This window comes from Pseudopipra pipra, chromosome 6 (genome assembly GCF_036250125.1).
Source record: "Pseudopipra pipra isolate bDixPip1 chromosome 6, bDixPip1.hap1, whole genome shotgun sequence".
NCBI classification, from domain to species: Eukaryota; Metazoa; Chordata; class Aves; order Passeriformes; family Pipridae; genus Pseudopipra; species Pseudopipra pipra.
The window spans coordinates 9640938-9667701 of NC_087554.1; the positions used below are offsets into that span (position 1 = coordinate 9640938).

Consider the following 26764-nt stretch of genomic DNA (forward strand, 5'->3'; position numbering starts at 1 on the left):
CCTTCCAGCTCTGTAGAGCAGTGGAAACCCTCTTTCCCACTTTGCACTGCAAGTATTTAAGCTTTTACTATGAAAGACAGACATTGGAAAGCCATTCATACATTTGTGTACACACACGTGTGTGTATACATACATATGCTTGTAGAGCTTATGCAAAAAATAAGAAAATCATGTCATTTAGAGGGGATTTTATTTGGAAATACTTGGAAATACTGGGGCTAGCATTTTTACCTGCTACTCAATAATGAGATGGAAAATGTTTAATTTTATTACAGTGTGGTCTGCCTAAATATCACAATACAGCAGGTATTGTCTGCAAAGTGTTAAACTTCAATTCATTCAAAGAGTATAGATTATTTACTCAAGTAGTTTGACAGCACCACTTACAAATAGACCCCCTGAGGCAAGACTCTGCTTAGGAAGTTAATTACCATGTAACAGAGATTTGGGCTCTGTGTTTCTTAGTTCCCAAAAAACAACTAATCTTTAGTCATTCTTTTCTAAGGGAAAAGAAGTGAAAGAACAGCAGTGTCAGAAAATCTGCTACTGAGTCTTACAGACTCAGTACATAATGAGGGCAATTGCATGTCACTGCTTCAGAACACTGAATATTACATTTCTAGTGAGCTTACTAACACACAGGGTTCAAAGTGTGACCAGTTAGATCTACTGCAGAGCTTATCAATTCACATCACATGTTTTCAAAATTACTTTAGCTCCAAGACATCCCAGCCAGCAGCCAGGAGTCTGTTGTTCAAAACCTGCAATACAACCAACATTTCACTTACAGCCTTTGTACCCTTTATCCTTTCCTCAGATACTTCATTTTGGCAGAACAGAATTAAATAGCCTGAGAGACATCACCCTACAGCAATTTTACCAAAAAAAAAAAAAACCAAAACTAAAACCAATTCCTGCAGGAGCAAAAATCAGTGCTGGCAATAACCTAGTAAGGGTGTTTACTTTACAAACACAGTCTCTATGGCAGTTATAATTTCCACCCTAAAGGAAAGTACAATAGTAGAAAGATTTTAAGAGCAGTGATTCATCATCCACCTTCCCTTTCAACTCTCATTTTCCACCCCTCTTTCAGACAGGTGCAAACATTACCACATGCTCTGTAAGTTTTATTTAACCCAGTCGTACAAAATCGGACACTTTTTTACCATTTTCCCATTCCTTTTATGCACAGGTACTTCTTGCTATCACAGGGTAGCAGGACAGAAGGCTTTAGACGAGTCTCAAGCAGTAATTCCTGCAATAAGGATGCAGAAATCCCATCTTCTATGTCAAGATACTGATGGCAACCCATGCTCCCCCACTTCAGTTCTGGTGCCCTCCCCCCAGTAAATGATAAGCTTGGAAAATCTGTTAACATTTGAGCATCTACCACTTGAGCACACTTCAAAAGCCTCCTTTGGGAGCTCACCAGTGGACACAAACTTAAGAGCATTTTGTTCCACAGCACAGCATCAGTCAGCAGCCCCAAAGAACAGCAAATAATGCAATATCCACACTAGCTTTGTGTCCTCTCAGGCCAAGCAGGGCTCTTTCATACAGTGTGGAGCCCATGGCATCCACTGAGCAGGACTTCAGCCCCCAAGTGCTGGCACAGGTCAGCACAGCCATCCTATATTTAGCCTTCCTGTAAAGCAGCTACACTTTGAAAATAGTAGTGGTCGAGTGTTTCTTCCCTCAGTTCCAAGAGGAACTGAGCAGAGAAAGCAGCAAACTAGAAGTCAGGAACAAGCACAGAAGAGGAAACACTGGTTATATGCATCGCTCTCTATACATGTGTACACAGTTATAGAGATTATGAGACAGGTACACATTAGACACTTGGGAATTTTTATGAATTATTATGTAATGCTTTCAAATTGCAAAGTTCCTAACATGACTAACACAATTAATACTTCAAAGAAATGTGAGAACTCAAATCTGTTGTGAATATACCTGAATATTCTAAATAGAATTCTGTCAAAAATTCTGTCAAAAATACTATTTCCAGTGAATGTAAACCCAGCAATAAACCAGAAGGCTGGACACAGAAGTCATGTGCACTGTATATACAGTTTGAGAAGCCTTATACAACCCAATAATTAATAGACATAATATTACAAACAGATGAAAGGAAAAAAAAAGTAAAACCAGTTGTTTTTCACTTCACACATTTTATATTAAAAAAATTAAAAAATCAGGTTTTTACAAATTGGAGTGCTGGCTATGTACACATGAACACACACTGATATTTCCCTGGCAGACTATGTCTAGGAATTTGTACTAGCCCACCAGACTAACTAGGCTAAGGATACTGAAGGACTGAGGAGATGTAAAAGCAGCTATTGGCCATTTATTTAGTAGGACATTCAAGAAGTTCTACAGAACCTAGAAGCTGTGAAATATTTTGAACACCCACAAAGATACTATCATCATAGAATCACAGAATGGTTTGAGTTGAAAGGGACTTTAAAGATCATCCAGTTCCAACCCCTGTGCCATGGGCAGGGTCACCTTTCAAGAGGTTGCTCAGAGCCCCATCCAACCTGGCCTTGAACACTTCCAGGGATGGGGCATTCACAACTTCTCTGGGCAACCTGTGCCAGTGCCTCACCACCTTCAAAGCAAAGAACTTCCTCCCAATTTAAACCTACTCTCTTTTCATTTGAATCCATTCCCCCTTGTCCTGTCACAACTATACACACTCCAATTAAAAAAAGAAAAGCCAGAAGAACTGCAATCAGAAGAACTATGGCTGCAAGAGGCCTGAAGTTGAGGACAAATGCTTTATTTATATGCAGGGATGGGAAGGAAGCAGGCTGTCCATCTGGAATCAAGTGTGTACAAGTCAGCACAGAGGGGCACATGGGTGATACAGGAAAGGTGAACAAGCAGAGCAGCAAGTTCACTGTAAGTCAGCTCAAACAAGACACTATTCAAAGGAACCTCGGAGCCTTTTCTGCTCTCTCCTTAAGGAAACTGCCTATTTGCACATTTCTCTTACCTGCAGTCTGTGTCCACATCCATCTGTGACTGAAATCCTAAGGAATCCTATGAAACTGCTGCTGCTGAAGAGAACAAGCAACATTTTCTAGGAGAGCAACTGAGAGGATGCAGCAGCAATCAACTCTGAAAATCCCATGAAAGGCATGGGAGACAAGTTGGGCAGGAAGATTAACAACAGGTACCCTCAGTTTAGAGTGGTGGCAGCCCATCCTTTCAGCATCACTGGAGGCCCAGGTGAGACTCATCTTCTGCTCTAAAGCCCCAAGCAGTTACTGTGCTACACCTGTGTCTCTTTGCAGCACCACATGCTAATAACTGCCTGCTCTAAACTCTCCCACCTGGGTTTCTAAGAATAAGAAGGTGATCTTGAGATAGGAGCCACTCAATGTTTCATAGAGTGGGAAGAGGAATTAAGAGAAAGATGACCTGCAAGATTTCATGATTTAAAGATCATAACCGTTTGTCACAATCCAAGTCATCATCTTCACTTGTCATGTTTTAATAGCTTCATAACAGAAAATGCAAAAAATATCTTGATGTGATGACAACATCTCAGGATTATGAAGGCTGTGACTTTCAGTGTGCAGGTGACACTGCCTTTCCACTTAGCATGTTTCTTCTAAATTTGAAGTGCCTGAAGAGATGGTTCTTCCAGGCAAGTTGTCTTACCATCCCACCAACATACCCAGCTTAACCCTAAAAGGTCAGGCATGATCTGACATAAGGAAGTTAATTACTTAACCTGCATGCCAGGCACCTGTAGGGCTACCACAAGTGAAAGGAGCATCTGTTTCCAAATTCCCCATTCAGCTTCTATGCCAGCAAAACTGATCCCTGTAATGTAATAACATTTCACCAAGACAAGAAGCACAAAGGCCAAGAGTTTCTACCAGAAGGACTAAAGTGACAAGGCTGCGTTTAAGCCTAAAACAACAAAAGAAGTGCCAAGAAGAACTGGCTGATGTTTTTGCACCTGCTTTCTGGTCTTAGCATTTTTTTCATTTACAAAAGTGAATTTCTAATTAGAAGCAAAGTTATTTGATAGGTATTAGAATAACCCTTAAAGAGAAAAGCACCAGCTGCTTCTGTATTCTGTGGTTCCAAGTTTTTCCAGCACTTTGCTTTCTATCAAGTCTAATTAGAAATATTTTAACTCATTAATTCATATATAACTAGTACTTACTACCAATGCTTTAACTCATATCAGTACTTTCCCTGCAGTAGTAGTGGAGACTGATAAAACAGTGAGATCGCTTAACATTTGAAAACATGGAGCTGTTCTCTGTCTAACCAGAGGACTGCTATAAAAAAAGCCTTCACAGAACACTACTGGAATGTAAGTTCCTAAAATATCTTCAGCCACCTAATGATCTGCAGAATTTCCAGTCATATTTCATGCTCTTTGAACTCCCATATAGGTGCTAAGCACCTACTGGCTCTGAAATGCAGAAACCATGTGGAATGCAGAAACCAGCAAAGTAGCAGCTAACCTATCCAAAAGGTGACTTACTGGGCTAAGTGCAGCACATTCCTATTAAAAATGGATAGACTTGGTTTTAAATTGGAGTCACAAAGAGTGGAAGTTACCTTGCATGTTTTTCTTTCCAAATCAAATATTTAACAGAGGAAAACCACAGGTGTCACTGACAAGGAGAGATTAGCTGTGACTTAAAACCACACACCTGGATTGAGAAGTAGTGAGACGTGCTCTCCCCACTAACCTTGTAGGTGCATAATTTAGACTGAAGTGTGTTATCACAGGCAAATTTAGAAGCCTTACGTTTGCTTCCAAGAATTAGAATTTAATAGTATTAAAAAACCAAAGTGGCATTTTCCCTGGTGTCTACAGTGCCTGACACCAATGAATTGTTTACAAGCAGCAGTGTACAATCTTTTGTCTCGACTCAAGTTGGGTGGGTGGCAAGAGCAGAGGCACCAGTGGTGGCATCTGGGGTGGGGATTAAAACAAAGGTTTGCTCAGTGCAATCTAACACTCCATAAAATACTCCAAACATAGCAGAACTTACCGAAGCACACTTAAATCCAGAGCTGTGGTCTTCCTTTTTAAAAAGTCTCTTCAGCAAGGGGAGATGAAAGCCAAGACCTAAACATGGAAGCAGCCTACTGGAATGCCACTGATACAGAGGATAAAGGTGATTATTAGGAGTCCTACACTAGATTGTGCTAAGTAGGTAATTATAGGCAAACAAACAAAACAGAATGCTGGGGAGAAATCCCTTTCTGGGTCCCTCACTGTTGTCTCTGCAAGAGAGCTCTTTCCCTTGCAGGCCTGGAGGAGGGTGAATGAACAGAATCACCTGTGTTGTTAACTCAGTCACTCAAGGGAAAGCCCAACAGCTTCAGCAGGGCTTTGCTGCTCTGACCTGAAGCAGACTTGGATCTCTACCCCCATCACCAGGCACAAGACTCTGAAACTATGAGCTGTGTGCACCATGCAGCAAATAGCAGGTTTCTGACCTAAATTGGCAGGGCCCTTATGAAACAGGAAAGGTAAGATGGATTTGAAAGACAGAGGCAAACAAAAACCAACTAGTCTCTCTTAAAGGAAAAGTCACTTCACATATTGGAGAATTACACTTAACTGAGTTAATAATACAACTTAAAACTTAAGCATATCAAATAAAAAGTCCTTGAAGGAACACGAAGCAAGAAATTGTACATCACAGCCAAGTGGATCACGAAGTTTCCATTCTTCCTGCTAAGAACTTACAGCAGCTATCAAGTCCTTTTGCTCTAGCCTAATTTGTTCAAAACTAATTACCTCTTTAGGGTACAAGAAATTTTTTAAAGCCTATTTGAACAGATTGTGAGTCTGTTCACAGGAGCAATTAACGTGCACTTTAGGCTGAGTAACTTTAATTGCAAGACTTCCATCCTGTCAATGGCAGAAACTTTGTCTTCCACAGACTCCACAAACTTTCACTCTATCAGCAATATTCCAAACAGCTCTTTAGCTGCTGTGCCTCTCCAAACTGGACCTGAATCTGCAAGCTGAATAAGGAGAGCACAGTAAGTGAGAAGAGCCAGATGACACACCTGCTCCCTTAGAGTTAACTTGCTGTCTGATTTATCTGCCTGGACCACAAGCTTTACACACATTGCAAACCAAGAACCACAGGACACAACACACTGCCAATACAGAGTCAATTCCACATACATAACGTGAGAACTAATATTAAGCATATTCACCCTGCTTCTCCCTTAGTTTAACCATTTCCTTTTGCTTCCACAGGTCTCTCTCTCCCCCCACAACGTGACTGCTTTTGCAAAGTCTCTGCTTATTTTAAGCTTTTGCCTTATGATTCTGAATCATACTGAGAAAGCTGTATACTAAAGGAAATCAAGTCTCCTAGCTTTAGATTCTTGAATTCCACCCAAGTTAGGTGCCTAAAACAAGCAAGCATAACTATTTGTGTCCCTGGACATCCAGTTCTAGGATAATTTCATCAGGAACGAAGGAAAGGATGAGCTGTTGAGTTTCATAAAGATAAAAATATTCAATTATGCCATCTTGAATCTGCATTAAGGCTGACATGATACATGAACGTTAATAGTGGCTAAATACTGAATCATTTTCACTTAAATGGTGAATCAGATGGTTGTTGATTAAAACAAGAACACCATAATTACTTTCTGGTGGTGGTGGAGTGGATTGCTGTTTCTACAGAAGAGACGGGACACACAGAGGACATAGCACAACCTCTAACCACATGAGGCCAGGGCAATTTAAGACTTAATGTTCATTCTACACCCCAGAAAACTGTAACTAAGTGGTGGTTATAATTTTTTCATTTCAAAGAATCTACAGCAAGTTTATTTTTTTTCATATGCTCATTAAGAAGCAAAAGAGTCCTTGCTTCTCCATGTCAGGACAGGAATCTTTCAGAAGTGGTAGTAGCTACAGAATTACCATCCTGAAGGGTATAACAATTCAAATAGAATGAGATTAAAGGTTTCTGGTAATAACCACTACACTTGCAGTTAATGGCTATAATCGAATCAAGAGTAAAAAGTCCCATTCACCCTACCTAGGGCCCATGGCTCCAAGCATTCCAGTATTAATCAGTGCATTAATGTGTTGGAACTTTTGCTTTCACCAATTAGTCATGGTTTCTCCTGCTTCCCAGAGTAAGAATAAAAGCTGCTCAAAGCTGTCATTGTTCCATATTCCAGAAAAGACAGTTGCATAATTACTAATTAACTATCAGTGAGTCATATTAGTTGCAGAGCAGGGAAAGCCAGAGCTTCTGCACTGAAGAAAAGTACTAAGATAACATTGAGGAGGGAAGTGTTTATAAATATCTTGAAAGTGGAAGCAGGGTTAAATTTAGTTTGAGATGGCAGAGCAGCAGCTCACAGTTTGGTTACACAACCTTTAACTCAGTCATCTGCAGGCAGAAAGGAGGACAGAGTGGTCTGAAACTCTGAAGAACGCTCCAGAAGAGAGGAAGAAAACCTAGAATTTAAAGTGAAAAGTGAGACCTGTCAACCTTCCCTTCTCAATTTCTGATGGTAAGGCACGTATTGAAAATAAGAGCAGACAATTCCTATCAGCTCCACTGGAGCTATTTCACATTTCCTGGAGATTTACTCAAACCACAGTGAATGCCTCCAGGCTACACAAAAACTGCACATGCTTCAGCACAAAAAGATTGGCAAACAACAAGAATACATCTAAAGCAATTCACTTACATTTCTCCAGAGCAGCACTTCTTTGGTGACTTTCCTGCATTTCTGTTTTGACGTCTGCTCAGCACATCAGGAAACAAGTAAAAATAGTATCAAGGTTTTACTTCCCAGCTCGGTGCAGGTTGCTCCTCAGATCCGAGTTACCTTTATAAACCTGTTCTTTGTTTCTGAACAATGTAGGATGTAATACTGTGCTATGAAGAAAACATCTTAAAACATTTTTGTTCCTTGTTTCCACTTATGAATCTTTGAGACCAACAAAAACCATCTATATCTGGTGGTTTTAGTCTTAAAGGAAAGGTTATGCTTAAAGCTGTCAGACCCCAAACCACTGCTTACAGATCATGCACGATCTCTAGAACTGTGTTCTTGATAAAAGGAGGAAGAATCCATGAAATCTGGATATTCCAAGAAATTAAGGTAAAAATCAAAAAAAACAAGGCATTTTGGTGATGCATTAACTTAATGCTACCTTTCCCTCCCTCACCACAAAATGTAGATGCCATAAATAACTGTAGTTGCTTGTGATTCCTTGAAATATTAATCCTAAAGCTTCTGCAAAACCACAGTACCCTTTTAAACCATATGAAAAAGCAGATGGTTTATGCTATTTAGGTAAATTTGAAACTAAGGCTACAAATGAACAAGCAGTGACAGCAAGGAGAAAAGTAGCTAACAGACAAAAAAGTCACCATGACTAGGCAAGTCTCACCCTGTGTTTTGATATCACCCCCCATTGGGGGGCTGTGGGGGGTTGTGGTTTATTTTTTGGTTTGTGCTTGTGAAGGTTTTTCTGGGGTTTTTTGGGTTTTTTTAAATGCAGAATCAGTCGTGAACTTCATAGTTTCTCACAAAGGGCAGGTTCATGTATATTAAGCTGGTATTTACATTATCCAGTTATTTTCCACAAATTAGACTGAACGCACAAAAAGACAGAACCAACACTGTAACAACACTTTCAAGGGATTTGTTTATTTTTGGTTTACAAACAAAGGCACCCAATATTTCTGTTTATGTCTTATAAAAGCTCACAGATTTAGCATTTGTTTCCAAACATGTTCCTACAGCAGAGAACATTACAGGAAAATGTAATTTTTTTTTTCCTGGTCCCAAATTTAAATACCAGTAACAGTTAAGTGATAATGTTGTTTCAGTCTGATCTTCTTCCTATTAACCAACTGATACCCCTCCTGTAACTTGCAAGTCAAAACAGTGAGTCGAGCTCCATGTACCAAAATATAGTTCCAGTATATTTTTGACCAACATCCATTATGTGCAAACACTGTGTGAAGAACTGCAAGAGGACAAGGCCCTGATATGGGAAAAAACCAAGAGCTTCAGATAGAATTTCACAGACTGACCACAGGAAGTGACAAAACCAGTGTAATAAATGTGACACTGAATCTACTGGCAGCTAAATAGGATGACTGATGAAATCGTGTAAGATACCAATAGGGCACAGAACAACAGTCTCCAAAAAGGGGAAAAAATGGGTTTCTAAATTGGCAAATATTTAAAGAGTAGAGGTTAAATATCCTTATGTTTAAAGTAATCCTTCTCTTTGTTACTTATTTGAAAGACTAGATTTCTAAGCAGTGTTTTAGACCAGAAATAAGCAGTTCATTGGCTTCATAGTTCTCAGTATTAACAAATCAACATTAAAAGTATCACATCATAATGTTTATAAACAACCAAAATTCATAAGTTTTCATAAGAATTGTTTCACAGAATAACTTCCAGAATATGATGTACTTGTCTTTTGCAAACTTCAGCCATGTGCCATCATGGGACAAGGGGTGTAATTGGACAGTAGGCACCTCTGAAAAAAGTCTACAATTCAGGAATGCTTAAGCATACTTCCAGGGCTAGTAAGATACTTGGGGAGGCAACTAAAACTGTAATACACCTAATGTATTTGTTAAAGTGTAACATCTTCAAGCACAGAAGCCTTACTTTATTTTCAGCCACAATCAGAGGTCTCTCACACAAGGTGTGGTCCTAGACCATTTAGGCTTTTCACCACTAGCTTTATATATACACAGGTCATTTTAAAAAGGAATTACAGCTTAACTACTTACTACAGAATATTTAGCTTCAACAAGGAAGCCATTATCTTTTCAAAATGAGATATACACCTGCAGGAAAGGTGTTCTCTTTAAAGTAAGAGTTTTCAGAAAAATAGCAAAATAAGTTCTTTATATATTTAATTCAAATAGGACAAAAAGCTACCAAGGGCAAGCATAATGTAGTTCTTGTGTAATTAAGTCATTATTTGCCTTTCCAGGCAGATTCAAGAACAAATTCATCAGTATAAAGTGATTTTAATGAACAAATACTGGGCAAGGGTGCTGGTCAGTGCATCAATTAGAGGAACACTACAGTGTTCTCAAACCAAATGCTGTGCAACCAAAATTTAAAGGGAACTTCATGTATTGCCTTGGATTAAAGAAACAAGGATTCAATCTTTTCTTACAACTTGCCATTTTTACAGATGTTTTCCCTACTGAAACAAAGTAACATGCAGAAAAAAAACCCCCAGATTTCTTCAGATTTAAACCTGATAATTTAAGTTAAAAGGTGGATGGAAGAACTGTTAACATCTAATCATTTTGAAGCAAGGTGCATCTTACTCTGCTTGCCCAGTATGATGAGGTTCACTAGGGCAGGGATGGAAAGTGTGCTTGAGCATTGGTGTTGTCCATGCATCAAATTTCATAGCTCAAAGATTTAAAAAAATTGTTAATTCATAAAGTATTTGCTAACATTGCTTACGACTTAAAAACAGGTATATCTCTTAATGAAAGTCTATAGTTTTCCAGCTACTATTACCAGTAATATAAATAGCAACTAAGCATAATAAATTGCTTTCCATTATATTTACCCTTTGAAGTCAGAAGTGTAACAATCAAGTGCTGGCTCTGTGTTCCCAATAAAAAAATCATTAAAAAGAGGACAGTCAATGACTTTATTTGCCCCCCTCAGGGTTACATTTCCTTTTATCTGCTCAATGATAGAATCAATTCTGCTTTCAGAGAAGCAAACTGTTCATGCCAACATAAATGCAAGTTGGACACAGCCAGTTTCAAGCATAGAACTGAATCACCAAGTGCATTCTGAGGCCCGGATTGTACAAAAGGCCCTTCAGTAAATAAAGAAGGTTGGTTCACTTTTTAATTTCTTTTTTCTTTTAAAGCAAAGGAGGCACCATTGTTGCATCCCTACTTTGAGGAGAAGGGAAGAAGTGGCAAAATGTAAAGACAAATTACAAAAGTCCTCAATTTTTATTTCAGGAGATCCACCATCATTTATACACTTTTTCAACTTGCAAAACCCTCTGTAATTTAGAAGAATTTCAAATAAATAGGTCTACAGCAGCTAGTATCTACTAAGTCAATATTTATCTTGCTCAATGTGGAGTAAAACTTAAAAGAAAAAAAAAAAATCATGTTAAGGCAGATTTCAATCAAACACGTTCCAAATTGCACAGTTATGTTGGTCAGTGGTCTAATATGTTTTCCCCAGGTCAAAGAGTTAAAGTTACCCAAATGCTTGTCTCATGCCAATTCAACCTGGCACTTGACCATTTTATTTCCTCTGTTTCCAGGAAGGTACACAACTAACATCACAGATACCATACCGTTTATTTCGCACTCCAATTAAAAGATGAAATTATGCTTTTACAAAATGTGAGATGACTACATGTTACAGGTTTTGTGCAGTTAGACCACCATATGCATAGATGTCCTAATGCTAAATTTCTCTTTTTCAGTATCTCATGGTACTGGAGGCTCTGAAGTAGGAGAGGAACTTGTAACACAGACTAACCACGAAGTACCAGATGTTTCTCGCCATCTGCGACCTCGCGATGAAGATGCGCCAGATCAGGATCACCAGGATTGTGTTGAAGCCATAGCGGATGTTCCTTAACCTGGGGAAAAACAAAAGGAATAATCAAGAGCCAAGGCACCAGGACTCAGAGGGAAGAAAGGACACACTAAAAATTAACTGCTAGTGTAGAATTTGTTCATCTGTTCATCTCGAGGTTCATCACTCACTTAACGCAACTCGTAGTGTAAGTAAGTGGATAAGTGAAGGACCAAACAGAGAAGGTTTCTCACTGCTGAAAAGTGGAATGGAATGAAAAATAAGGAACAGAGCCAGCCCTGGAGCCAACAACATGTACTTCTGCTTTATAGCTGCTCGATAGAAACCTCTTCAAGCCAAGGTCACAGACATGGTAACTTACCCTGCCAAAAGCTAGGAAATATTTACACTACAAACTTCCTTCCTCCCCACCACGTATTTAGAACTTCATATACATGTAGAAGTAACTCCAACTGCTGTTGTTGACAACAACAACAACAACAACAAAAAAGACACCACCACACTCCACCAAACAAAACTCATAAGATTTTCCAGACACATTTCCAGCCACAGAATCTGGAATCTTCACTGCAATTTTAAACTCCTTAGTTCTCAGGGAACTATATTTAAAGATTAGGAGAAACTAAGTAAGCTTCTAGGGCAACTGTGATTTTTAAGCAAGTTTCTCACATATAGAGATGAAAGCTTCAAGACAAACAGCAGCCAGAATTTGCTCAGATTTCTTAGAAACAGAGCAATCTCTGTGGCTCAGGAGATCATGACAATTTGTGTTTTAAAGGCAGCTCTTTTTAAGGAAATACTGCTCTTGTTTTACAGGTGGGCTATGTTCCTCTACACACTTTATTTGCAGAAAAAAAAAAAACAGTTTAAATTTCTGTGTTAAAAAGCCAAGTCCCCTTTTCTATTTGAGGATCAAATCTACCCTAGAGAAACATTTTCCCTAGGCTGCCAAATCTGGTCAATACTAAAGTGGTGGACTCCTCAAATTCAGATTAGAGTTAAGACCTAGATGGTAACAAGAGATCAAATTAATACTTCAGAGTAAACATATATTAGAATCTAAACCTCTTGCAAAGAAATCCACTTATAAATTGAGAGCTGGGGCAACCAGATGCTGCTCCAGTACAAGATTATTTCTCGTGTTATTTTCAATATGATCCTTTGTACAAAGAATGGCAACTATATGATAACTCCTATGCACTTTTTAACAGCACCTAAATTAATTTAAAAAAAGAAATCAGAAGAGGACACTTCTTGAACTATTCCCACCACTATCAGAGATACCATCTTTCAAAAGTGTATTTGTGATTTCACACATCAAAACACTCTGCAACTGCAAATCCTTGTCTTCAGAATGACAACACAAGTCATGACCTAGATTGTTTCTCTTTGTGCTATCAGGGTAGCAGACATGATGCAGTATTGCAGAACAAGATTAATTACTTTTATTCCACTCTTAAAAGAGACAAATCAGAAATTCTACAACTGCCTTTATGAATCAGCCAAGAACAAAACAAGGGCAACTGTGGTAGTAAAATTCTGGACAGCAGCAACCCACTCAAATTGGAGGAATTAAGCCACAGAGGAAAGGCTAAGGGAAGCTGTTTTAGAGCACCAACATCAGTGTCCTGCCCTGAAGTGGAGAGTCTCTGCCTGTTTACTCAGCTTCAAAAGGTCACATTTCCAGAAGAAATAACTATTGTTCTATTAAACCTCCTGAACAAGCTATTCTGACCCTGTGTAACCGTGTACCTTTTTACCTTCCAAAAGATACCTGGGTAAAATCAGAAACCTGGATTACATTACACACACCAGTGATCAGAGCTACAACCATAATCCCAGACTAACACTGTAACTAATAATACTGAGAGCAACTCGGGAGCAACAAACAGAACTTCTTTAGAGAATGTTCCAGACCACTGGACTGGAACAGAAGAACTGTGGAGGACCAATAGGTGCTACAAAGAAAAATTAAGTCATAACATGGAAAAGCGAAACTGGATAAAGGCAGGAAGACACAGAGAATATAAACAGAGGAAAATAAAAAATTATACTTACTTATTCAAGTGTTTCCTAGCTGCAGGGATGCCTGACATTTCTTCATTCAGCACATATTTCTTTGTTCCCATGCAGTAATTTTCCATGTACTCTGCCCAGTGTAGTTGTCGAACATCAAAATTAAACGTCTGCACAAAATAAAAGCTTTCACTGTTAGTTGCCTAAAAATTCGCCTGTTATATAAAGGAAAATAAATGTCTTTATTCCAGATAATTCCAATTTGTCTTTGATGCAAGAAACTTATCCTATCCTTAATCCTAAGAATGATCCAGATTTAGATCCCATTTCTGACTTGACCACCAGCTTCTTAGATCATCTCTTTCAAATTTCAACCATTTCATGCCTTATTTTCCCTCCTCAGCAGTAACATTCTTCACTCCACTTCCAAGTGAACTGTTTTCCCATTTCGATTCTCTGTAAGGAATTCCACTCTAAAAACTGTTTTCTATTATGTTGTTTAATTTTAGGCAACTAAATAATTCTATTATGCTCTGTGCCAGGTTCACTGTTTGATAAATGAAGGGTTCTTTTAGCTGTGCTTAGAGCTGTACAGCTAAATTTTAAAGACAACCATACAAGTGTCTTCCTCAGCAGAGGAAGTTACTGTGAAAAATTCACAACTCAAGTTTTCTCTTTGTAATAAGCATTGTTTGCAAGTAAAAGGTCAGGTGCACCTCTAGTCATATAAAATACATTCATGCTGAACAGCCTTTTACTTCTGTTACTGGAATCCCTCAAACTTTATTTTTCATAACACATCATCATAGCAAGAATGTTAAAAGTTCAGTTATTATTTCCACTAATTCTTTTTTGCTGTATGCACATCTCACTGACAATTCAGCTATCTGAAAACATGAACAGCCCAAAGCTCTGGGGCGTTGTTTTTGAAACTTTTCCTGAACTCAAGTTGCTGGGAAGAGACCAGAGGGCAGGAAGGGGTGGAAGTACCTTCCACACAAAAAAAATCATCAAAAGGTATTATATTTCTTACTTTTAGGCAGTTTATCTAGAAATTTGGCAGCTTTTCTTCAAAATAACTACAGAACTGATTGGGAAAAACAGTTCAATAGGAAAGACAGCTTAAGAATGACAAAACTGTTCCAATGCAAAATGGAATTTGAGTGTTTAAAACTGTAAATGATGATTTTTATTCAGCTGAATATTAACCAACAAAGCCACAGATAAAGGGAAGATTAAACTTATTTGGGGGGGCCTGAGACACTGTGGGGTGAGAAGGTAGAGAAAATTGGGAACAAAGTCAAGCCTGGGAAGAAGGAAGTGGTAGAGGAAGGTGTTTTAAGACTTGGGTTTATTTCTCATTATCCTAGTCCGATTTGATTGGTAATAAATTAAACTAATTTCCCAAGCTGAGTCTGTTTTGCCCATGACAGTAACTGGTGAGGGATCTCTCCCTGCCCTTATCTCATTATATTTTCTCTCCCCTGCTCAGCTGAGGAAGGAAGTGAAAGAGCAGCTTTGGTGAGCACCTGCTATCCAGCTGGGGACAACCTGCTACACAGCACTTGAGATTGGTTTTCCTTCTTCCAAACATCAGTTTTTCTTCTTCCTCAACAGACTGTCATTCCACTTGTTTCACTTCTCCCCCTGCATGGGGCAGTTTTAGTCACACAGCAAGAGTGTGCTTCAGAAAGAAATGAGAACTTAAATTTCTTTGAACACATGTGGCTCTATGGCCAAAGCATGGAAAGGGTATATGAAATTTGTTACTGGTTTAAAAACAAGCAAAAAAGTACCTCAAGACACACCTCCTGTTCCTCAGAAAAGAGGCAGCAGTCAAAAAAGTAAAGCCTTGTTTTATTTTGTGAGGCAGGTAGAAAGGTAACAGCTTGGCTCTTATATCAGGCCCTCTTCATGGGAGTCCTGCCCTTCCTCATCTCTGACCACATCCCTGATCCAGCTTGTAACACAGCCCTGGCACACCTGAAAGGATCACAATGGAACCTCCAGTGCCCAGTTTGTGCTAGGTTAGCTTCACACTACACTGAGCAGCACTACTAGATCAAGTCCTTATTCAATCTTCCATTAATAAGCTTATATTTCACTCAGTCTCCACGCCCACACCACACAGCTACTTGCCTTTTTGTCATCAGGGTTTAGCTGGTTCATCAGCATAGTCATATTTTCATTATTCCAGGTCCAAGAATGGCTTGTAAAGTATTCTAACAACATCATGGCCTTATGAAGACGTGTTATTGTTTTCATCATCCTACAGTCCAAGGCATGGAATGGACAGATTACAGGGGTAAAGATTAGTTCAAACAAGTAAAACAGACAGTAAGATAATAAATTTTTTACCCTACAACCCCATACCTCCGTGATAACATATTCCATCTTGCTCTGTATTTAAAGCACATTATATAAGATCAACAGGATATTTCTGCATAGTATTGAAGTGGACTTTGGCTGCTGGATCTTTACACAAAATCAGAAATTATCAGACAGATCTCTTTTCCTAATCCTAATTCCCAGTGCAACAGTATGTTACCACCTCTTCTTTTCTATTAGGGGGAAAAAATATGTTGTCTTCTGTTGGTAACTCTTAGTTTAGGACACAGAGATGGAACACTTTTCCCTTCAGCACACTGGAATATCTGATTGTACTGAACAATCTGACTTGAAGAAAGACTCAAATTGCACAGTGCAGAACAACTTTAAACAAGGCAGGAAGTTTCCCTGATCTTTCTGTATACTGTGCAAGACCAGAGCTTTGTAACAGAACAAAATTGTCACTAAGAGATCAAGGCTTAAAACCATCAGCAGCAAAGGGCAGGAAAATATTTAAGGGCACAGACAGATCATAGTAAATCCTGTTACATGACCATTCTGTGCTACTTCAAAACATGCAGAAATACCTTCCATCATCCCTTATTATGCAGAGAAAGCAACTCTACAAAACCATCACTTGGAGTACAGAGAAATTATGTTATAAGGATCAATTTGGGCAAGTTTCTCTTTGATCATACCACCTGAAGTGGACCCAAAAAATAATGTGAGTCGTCTCTCAGATGCAAAGCTTCCACATTTATGACAAGAAAACTGTTTCAAGTATCACAATGCTAGAGACTCAATTTTAGTAAGAACTAACTAGTACCACGTGACCTAGTGCTATTAAATTCCTGCTGCAGGTGCTCAAGGTATATCCATCTTGCAGAAATGGAAAACTGCTTCCAATTTGATCCTTATAGCAGGACACACTGAGCATTTTAAGCACAGAGTGATATGGGGAGTGACAAAGAAAGCAGAATCCAGCAATAACAGGAAATTGCTTTCCAAAGGTAAATTTTGTTCAATAAAGTTCATAGAAGCAAAAGAAACCAACTGATTTTTCCCTGAAAGCTGCCTTGATGCATTCCTACTTGTAGAAGGGATATAGTACATTGTCCCAGAAAATCTCCTAAAGAAAGTATTTTGCATCACATTACTGTCCCCTACTGTCACTAGCAGCTGGTATCTCAGTATCTAAGGGTATATTAAAATTTCCTCTTTTTCTTCTCATGGAATAGAGTAATACAAATCACCAAGGCTACTGAAAAATTATTGTATCTCTAAAACACAAAAAGCAAGTATTTTTCCTTAAACCCCATAGGAATCTATTTACAGAGTAATTCAGAACTGTATTCAAACTGTATTCAGCTGATTTTATTAATAGGCATCTCTAGATGCTTTCAAAAATCTGCTTATAATTTCACCAGTTGGGCAAGGTGGCAACAGTGGGGGCTGAGTTGGACCAGAGTTCCTCTGATGCAAAACTAATTAGGAATATAGAATCTGCATCCAAAACATATCCTGTGCTATCCAGACTAAGTTGAACTTAAAAAAAAAAAAAAGGCATGTTAATTAAGTAAAAAAAATAAGAAAACAACTTGAAACCTGGAAAGCAAAGATCTCACCGGTCAGAAAGACCTCATAGCAAAAAGGCCTGGGTAAAATAAGTGCCAAATGGCATTTAAGACTTTTTGCAGAGGTCTGTCCACTGACAGTCTTAAGATTATTTAACTTAACTTGCCCTTTTGAACTTTCCCAGTTTGTGTTCTTATGCTAAAATGCAGCTGCTTTTCCAGATTAAAATGCTTCCACCACTGCAGTCTAAGAAAACCTGTGCCCCTGCAAAATACTAATAGTGCAGATGAATATCTGATTAGGTAAGTGTACATTAGGAGCTTGTTACTGGCCACTGACATTAGTTTTCACTCTTTTCTATAAACAAAAACTAAACTGAATTTAAACCAGTGCAAAGACTAACCTTTAGCTTAGCTGAGCTGATAACAAAAAAAACCAAATCAACCAACCAACCAAAGTTCTACCTCAGCTGCAGATTTTTAACTCATCAAGCAAAAAAACTGTTTTGCTTTCTAGGATTAGTTTCTTTCTATATCAGCCAAAAGAATCAAATGTCTCCACATTCTCTCAGCTGCTCAATCAATTACAGAGTTGGCAGAAGAGGACTAACTTTCTCAGTGATAGTTTGCACTAAATTCACACTTTGAGGGGGGAAAAAAAGGCAGGCTGTCACCAGCCTCTCATTCAGAGATGTCAGCAGTGGGTGTCATTTAGTGGACACTTGTGTAGCTCTGGCAGACTAATTTTTCTAAGTTCAGTAGCACCGCATTCCTCCTGCATATGGGAACACGCACGACTCAAAACCGAGCATCAACACACATAATGGAACTTTATCCCTCAACCCGAAGTTCTGAAGGTCAGATATTCCAGAGACAGCCATTGGATACAAGTCATAAGTATCCATACCATACATAACCAGTCAGTATAACACCAAGCACTGCATTACACCTCCTTCATAAGCTGAAGACAGGAAAAAGTCAGACCTGCTGACCGTCTCAAAGATCTGAACATCAGCAGCAGGCAGCCAGCCAGGGCGACTTTCACCTCGGTTCTAAGTAGAATTTTGTCTCTACTAGGCAGCCCTTATTGCCATCAACACTAAATACATCACATCAGTTCGAGAAGCACACCACAGGAATTAAAAAGTTTAAGCAAGTTGATTCAATTATCCATGAGTTAGGTGGGCTTGTTTCTACACCACACAACTGGAAGTGACCTGGCTTAAGGCTACAACTGTATTTTGAAGGGGTCTTACACACACCCTATTGCCTCCAGGCTAAAACCAGTCCTGAGGCTAAATACAGACTGATCCTTCTGTGGATCTACAGGCTGTCCATCTGCAAGTCTCTGCAGAAGCATTACAAATAGCTAACTATTTTACCTTTTTTTTTTTAAAGACTGCTCTAAGAAACATAGAGCAAGCTTTTAGATTTGTCTTCTTCAGATTTTCATCTGGCTGTAAATTTTGAAGTGTAAGACATACTACAGAATTCTCATCTTTCCAGCAGCTCTGTAGTTCCTTTAAGTGAACAATTTAAGCCACTTCCAAGAGAAATAAAAGTATTGATCTATTCAAAAAGAGCATGCTCTTCACTCATTTCTGGTTCGTGAGACAGTAACTATGTGAAAGGTGCTTTGATTTTAAGGAGCTTTAAATGAAATGACAGATGTGAAATTATGTCCTTTACACCTCCCTACATACATCAGCCACACCTTCCCTTTAGCTTTCTAAGAAGCAGTGACAGAAGACGAATTGCCGGAGAAATCCCTGAATTACAACTTTAAATATTCCGTGCCACGTCTTGTTCTTTCAGAGTAACTGGAAAGATCTGCTGGGTGTGTATTTTTAAAGGCTTTCATATTTCAAATGTACCAAATTGTTTTTAAATAACATGGTTCTTTCGTGCTAAGCTTTATGTAAAGTTACATGAGTGAACTATGCCTTATATTAAAGATAATCAGACAACTAATAAGCTTTGCTATGCAACTAACTATATATGGCAAGCTACTGGCAACACTGTGTTTAAACTCAGATGCTAAGGATTATCAACACTATTTATGTAATTGCACAATCCTATAACAGTTCTAAGTATTCAGTACAAAATATTAAATCTTCATTATGCCAATCCTTATTTTACATGTTCTTTCCATACAAATTTGGAAGAAATATTATAGGCATTATTTCTTCCCTTACCTGTTAATATTATCAGTGAATCGTTAAAGTCAAGAACCTTCAACTAGATGCAAAAACAGCAAAAAAATTTCCATCTCATAAAAAACATTGCTTCCACAAGTGAGGTGCAAAAGAACTATTTCATATTACAACAGGTGTTTTGAAAACCCCAAATAGGAAGATTTTTTTTTAAATTATTATTACTAACATAATCATGTAGTTCTGAAGGATCACAGGCCTGATCTATTTCTTCCACTTGTTAAAAATTAATTCAGTTGCAGTACAATATCCTGATTGTATGATAACAGTGCAGTTAAACCTACACAGTAATTTCATTGCTTATTTTTCTTACATTGTACACAATGTAAGACCTCAGTGTACTCAGACTCAGCACAGAGAGGGCAGGCTACTGACCACGTGAAGTCAGCTTAGCAGAGTATTTGAATTTTCCTGTGCTATTTTACTAGATTCTTACTACACTGCTCAAGTTTTTCTGCTAAATCATGGTGGAAAAGGTCACATTTTAAATTAAGCCTGCCCTTCTTCACTCAGAACAGCATTATATTGAGCTTAAGAATATCCAATAATGTTTCCATGTCTTCAGCAGTTTCTGCTACCTGGTAATTAAAACCATTCTGTCAACTGACAGGATGACCACAGCAACAGTAGCACAACCCTCCAGCCCATCAGTTAAAGCAGCTTTTAAAGTACTTTAAGGCAGAAGACTAGAAAAAAGTACAAGAGTAAAGATCTGCCTCAAACTTCCTTATTGTTAAACAACAAGAGTTCCATTAGGATTTAACACTGCACGTCTTGCTTGCAACTACATTTATTTATTTGCTTCTACTGTTCCTATTGCAGGCTCCAATTTTTAAATGCTTTAAAAAAAGAGAGAAGAGCACTATATAATGAAAGCTCCCTTCCTGTAAGTGGGCTGGGTATCCAACTTAAAAGCTGTGACTGAACAATAGCTTGTTCTAGTTCAATCTTCCATCTTTTCTCCAAACTGGAAATCTCGTGCTTAATAGGAAACTGATCCACCCACTCTTACATTAAACTACTTAGGAATATTCATATCTGTAAAAATGTATTTTCTATTCTGGGAAGTATTAATGTCACCAATTGTACTACTAGTGATTAAAGTTCTAAATTCCATCTTTGGACATCAGGTAAGAACTTCGAGAAAAGCAACAACAAGGTTCAACATTCCCAGTGTTATAATATAAAACTGCTAGAGTGTCCTAAACAACATGATTATTCACAGCTTTATTCTATTCCCACTGGTCAAATACTTAAAAGATTTTCAAAGCCTGACAAGATTCTGGCAGCATTCCCTCACAACCATTTGAAAGCATTTATAGTACAAATATTTTAGGGAATTACTATCAATTTTTATTAAGTGTAACTTAAAAAATGCAAAAGAACCTAGAAGCTAGGAACTTTTATGTACAATACCTTCTTTAGAGCTGAAGATCTCACAACTTTTTAACGTGGGAAGATTACTATGCAGGCACAGACACCTGCCACTACTGTTGCCCTAAGCATTACTCTGTTGTGTAGGCTTGGAACAACAGAGCCCAAGGCAGTTTAGAAGTTTTCTCCTACAAACCACTTACACAGCTTCTTTCTACTAATCCAGTGCTAAGTGTTTTACAGAGCTTTAGTCTCCTTGTAAGACAGACCTAGACTACAGGACAGCAAATGAATACTCACTTGTGTTAATACACTGTCACCACTGTGGAGATTTTATAGTCTGAAGACAAATACTTTTGAAAACATAACATAAGCATTGAGTTAAGATCTAACGGCTTGGCCAATCTGAAACAAATTGAAGTGACATCTTATATTCCTTCTACATAATTTAGTTTAGCCTATTTAGCAGAGATATGCCATTTTCACCACTTTAGTTAGGCAAATACTGGTGTAAATATTATAAACTAAACGGAATGTTGAGATGACACAAGCCAACACATCAGATCAAGTCGTATCATCTACACGAATAATCCACAATTAAAACCTCTGTCTCCCATTCCGTTTTCAGTTTATAAAAGCAACAACAATCCTAATGCAAGCGCCTTCCTAGAGTTTAATGACTGACTAAGATTCTGATCTGAGATGTATCTTGGACAGCATTTTTGGGGCAGTCATTAATCTCTTCAAAATGCAGCCACTGGATCGTTATTGCTCATACTTAGTGAATGGAGATAGTGCCCAGGTCACGTCTTCTTCACAAGTCTCCACCACCTTGCAGGGCAACATAGTTTCAGCCCCGTCCTTCTTACCCTGGTTTTTGACCTCTCAGTCTCAGCAAAACATCAAAGAAAAATGCAAACACTTTGCAATGTGCACGGTGCAACTGGCATACAAGGGCCCGATCTGTAAGCCTAAACGCAGGTATCCTTATTGCATTCTCTAATGGATATTTCCTGGAAATCACAGTCATGTGTTGGACTGTAGGAAAAAATAAGGATCAACATATTTTTAGTATTTATTATTCAAGAATAAACATCACTTGCTATACATCCTTTAATTCTGTTTACTCAAATCCCCAAACTATCCAACAAAAACCATTCTCATCTTTGCTAGAAAGTTCGAAGTCACTTCGAATTCCAGGACCTGTTCTCAGGAAAAAACAGGTTGAGTTTTAGTCACAAAACATTCAGGGAAAGAAAAAAAATTTTTTGAAAACCAATATACATCATAGCGTAAGCACAGCTTTGTTTAAAAGTCAGAGGAACAGAAAAGACAGAGCCAGTCACCATTACCTTGGGCTTCTTCCAGTAATCCTGAGGTAGGTATCATACAGGAATGCTGGGGCCTTATGGCTTACAGCAATCCAGTAATGATATAAAAGGTGATTGGAAGTTAGATTTACATTGGGCCGTCTGAAGGCCTGTTCGAGAGGATTCCTCTTGAAAGTAGAAATTACATGGTATTCTGAGAAGAAAAGTTGCATAACAGCTTCGGTAATAACCATGTAAAACGTAATGGTTTTCAAAGAACATTACAGCATTCAATTCTACAATTCACAGAAAACAAAACAGTGATAAGCTCTTAACCTAAAATACTGTTGAACTGGTTCTTACTATAATCAAGAGGTCTTTTATGCCTTCATCTTCAGTATCATATTTTATTGTAGCAGTGTCATATTTTATGGTAGCTTCTCTCTTTCTCTTCCTCTTTCTCTACCTTAGAAGTTGTTGGTTTCGAACACTGACAGCAATTTCAGTTTACAAAGCACACAAAGCTCTTTAAAAAGTCATCTGTATTTCATGAAGAAGGTTATTCCAATCTCTTGTGTGAAGAATTTAAAAACAGACTGAGGATTCTGCAAGCATCTCAAGTGAATTTTAAATGGCATTTTTAAACAACTTATCCAAATTTAAGCATTAAGAAAAAAGCAATTAGGATGGGACTTCATGTGAAACTCCTGATGGCACCTGTAAATTCAGTAAGTGACAGACATGCAGGATCAGCGTCCTTAAAAGTTAAGTGGAAATTAGCCTCCCTTTAAATCTTCTAACTTAATGCTGTTGCTATAGACAGTGCTTAAATACCCTGATTAAAATGAGGATATAAATCAGCAATTTTCCAAGTTTGGTTGAAGCAATAATGCTTGTAATTACAGATACATGTAAAATGGGCAAAAGCAAGTCAAAAGTGTGAAAAAAGTAGTAAAGAGAAATAAAATAGATTATTGAAGTCAGCCAGCTTATATTGCTATTTATAACAAAAACTATTACAAAGCTGTGGGTTACATTCTAGTTAGGATATCTAGGAGTTGAAAATAGGTAGCCATACTTCCTTAAAAATTACTTTTCCCTGTACATGAATAGTTGAAGTGTCATGCAGCTGTCTTAAGATTAAAAAAGCCACCTCAACCAAGAATTAACTTAGGGCAAAGAGCTACACAAGGGCAAAACTATTACCATACCTCTCAATTATGCAGATGTACAAACCACTTAATTGTGGGCTGTTTATCCGTATGTATTTAGTAAAGTTGGCATTATACCCAACATCACTACTGCTCCTCTGAGCAACGCTTTTCTCCACACACTACCCACATTCTGCAGATTAGGTCAGAGCAGCATCAAACAGAAAAATCAGTTGTCCCATAGTTTAAGTTATAATGGAATAAGAATAATAAAGAAAACCCAGCAAAAAATGAAATGGTGATAATGCTGCAGGGGGAGAGGGAGGAGAGAATTAACAATGGAAGATAATGAAAAAGCACTATACACTGCAAAATTGAGAGGTATGGCTACAATACCAGTTTCAACAATAAAAATGCAATATGATCTACTGATTACGGCCTGTGCTTTGATTGTTTGACCTTATTTTTTCTATTAAGACTAATGAGAGAAAATAAACATGGCATACCAACTTCACTCCAGTGGAAAGCGTTGGTGCCACCTGTTGTACAATTATACACCATGAGTTTTCTTGGTCTGGGGGGGGGAAAAACGACAGAAAAGCCAGTTAGAAGAAAAACAAACTTTTAAAAACACAGACAACAAAAGACATGCTCAAAGTTATCCTTTCCCTCAACAGCATCCTTTACATAAAGCAGAAAGCATCAATCTCATAGTAATTTCTTTTGCTTTCTGTATCATCTTCCAGCATTTTTCTCCTTCTTTAACTATCGTATTTCTTTTATTTCAGAGAAGGCATCACCTACATTACTGCAGATTGTATTGATTACAAGACCCAGGAAAGAATTCTCAGACAGAGCTTGTACAACAGTATCAGTAGATGATGTCTTCCTCTTTGGCATAAATAAGTTACACTTTGAGAGACCAATGCCATCAGAACCTTAGATTCCTTTGTCCTGAGGGAATAGCAGGACACTGACAAGGAGTTCAATAGAAGACTGAATTATTAAACACACAATATAATTTCAAAATATTTAGCACTCTCTTTTGTCATCTGTTATACCTGTGAACTCCAGAATACCAGGCTGCAGCCAGTGTAGCATTGATAACAACATCTACTGGAATAAGATCTGCTACTGCATCGTTGGTAGCTCTCATTGTTCGAAGAATTCCTTTTCCTGCCTTAAAGAACAAAACAAAAACAACAACAGAAAAAAAGAGACAGAAGACCCACCAGTAAAATATATGAAGCTTCGTTGCCTTCTAAAAGGAGGGGGGAAAATTAAGTATATTCATTACTTACAGCAATGAAGATACCACTGGGTCCATTGAAGTTATCAATCCAGCCCTATTATGAACAGGGGAGGGAAACAAGTTGGTTAGAGGATACTGAAGTCAGCAGGTTCAAGTGAAAATCTGAGAAGTTTCTATAAGTGTAAGGGGTGGAGGTAAAAGAGAATAAAGAGGAGAAAGATATTAAATATCTCTAACTCTTCCATAGCAAAATCTGGTGATGTAGCAAGTTCCTGTGACTCAGATAAGAGATCTACCTGTAGACTTGGTGGTCCTTCAAAGTGAGATGCCAGCTTATTTATTTCTTAGTGAATGAACTGCAAGGCATTGTCCATAAAAATATGTTTATGTTGCAAGTATTCAAGTTTACAAATATTTTTAGACTAGCTTCTGGCAACTCATTTTTCTCATTTTTTCCGAACAGAACACATTCTTGCTCAAATTTAATGATAGTATTTAGACACTAGATACTCACTGGTTTGACATGTACATTGGACATGCTTCAATACGTAGGCAAAGTCAATTATATGAATTTTAAGGGCTTGAGAAACAGTCTGTCTTGAACTGGAGAAGCTAATCCAACACCAGTCTCTCATACAGGAGGAAGCATATATGCTATACATCAGCACAGCACACAGAACTTATGCCATCCCCCTGCAAAGCTTACACGGTTTGACTAGAAGTCAAAACATCTTTATGTCCCGCAGATCTGTTTTCTTAGTCACCCTTTGCAGCTGCTGGTACAACCAGATGAAGATTTGCAGAATCATGAAGTAAAAAGTTGACTATTTATTTAATGTGTGAAATAGTATCTCCCATTGTGATACAAATGTATTATTGTTCTATGATCGGAGTAATTTATGCCTGAATTTCACACATCAGAATACTGTCTTTGACAGCTTTTGTATCAGTTGTTATTCAGAAGCAACTAAGACACAACTTCATCCAAGAGATTATCCCCTACAAAGTCACTAGATAAAGAGGTTGTCAGTGTGTCCTGCAGTTCACAGGCAAGATGGTCAGGTGAAAACTCAGTGACTTACAGGAAAAGGCTCCTTCCAGCTCGCACCAACGATGGACGGCCTCACAATGGCAATGTTTAACTTTGATGCTTCTTGCTGCACTACAGATTCAGCTAAGGCTTTTGTATAGATGTAAGTATTGGGTCTGTTGCCCAACAGTTTAGGAGTAATATCACTCACTATGTCGTCATCCATCCACCTAAAGAAACAAAACAAGAAGCAAGTGTAATTACTGCATGCTGCTTCCCTGGTGGTGTGGGGTGTGAATTCCTAAAGTTACTATGATTGTCTTCTTCTCCTTTAGAGAAAAAGGGACACTATGATTGTTTTCTTCTCCTTTAGAGAAAAAGGGACACACAACTAAATGAAGACAAGTTTCTCAGTAAAAGAGAAGATGGTGTGCTCAGTGTCCACTGAAAGAAGCATACTGACATTTACTTTTTCGCCCAAGTAATTCACTTAGTACACACCAACCACAGAGCAAGCAGTACATTCCTTTACAACAATCCGAATTCTATCAACTAAGCTCTCAAAGATGAAATGCAGACACTGCAAGTTGGTCTTTGGAACACAGGCTCGCTGCATCATGATCTAGGAGGTGTTGCCATTGCTAAGGAGTCCCAGCTGCATCATGAGCATCACCTCCACCTTTGCAGTCAGCAATCACACACCACCTCTGAAGCAAGCTGGTCACTGTGTTTCTCCCCTTAAATCAGTCAAGTCTTGCAACTTCATCTTGTTTCCCAGTTCATATTAAAACTGTGATAATCTTCAGTCATAGCACACAAACAAACCAGAGATGTACCTCTGGAACTATTGCTACTTTGGTGTTCTCAGTCACGTAGCCACATAAATGGTATTTCTTGTTATTCCCCAATATTCTGTTA

At 38.2% G+C, this 26764-nt stretch overlaps 1 protein-coding gene across 2 annotated transcripts in view; it reads right to left on the reverse strand.

The window, feature by feature from the left end:
* Positions 1-8664: 8664 nt before the first annotated feature.
* FAR1 (fatty acyl-CoA reductase 1) overlaps positions 8665-26764 on the reverse strand; it is a 36952-nt gene continuing 18852 nt past the window's right edge. For both annotated transcript variants that reach the window (XM_064657277.1, XM_064657278.1), the window contains exons 5-12: positions 25899-26076; positions 24866-24910; positions 24626-24744; positions 24071-24138; positions 22456-22627; positions 15754-15883; positions 13657-13784; positions 8665-11641 (exon numbers count right to left, since the gene is read on the reverse strand). In XM_064657277.1, coding sequence (XP_064513347.1) covers positions 11479-11641; positions 13657-13784; positions 15754-15883; positions 22456-22627; positions 24071-24138; positions 24626-24744; positions 24866-24910; positions 25899-26076 — 1003 coding nt within the window. In that variant the 3' untranslated portion in view covers positions 8665-11478. The remainder of the gene's footprint in view (positions 11642-13656; positions 13785-15753; positions 15884-22455; positions 22628-24070; positions 24139-24625; positions 24745-24865; positions 24911-25898; positions 26077-26764) is intronic.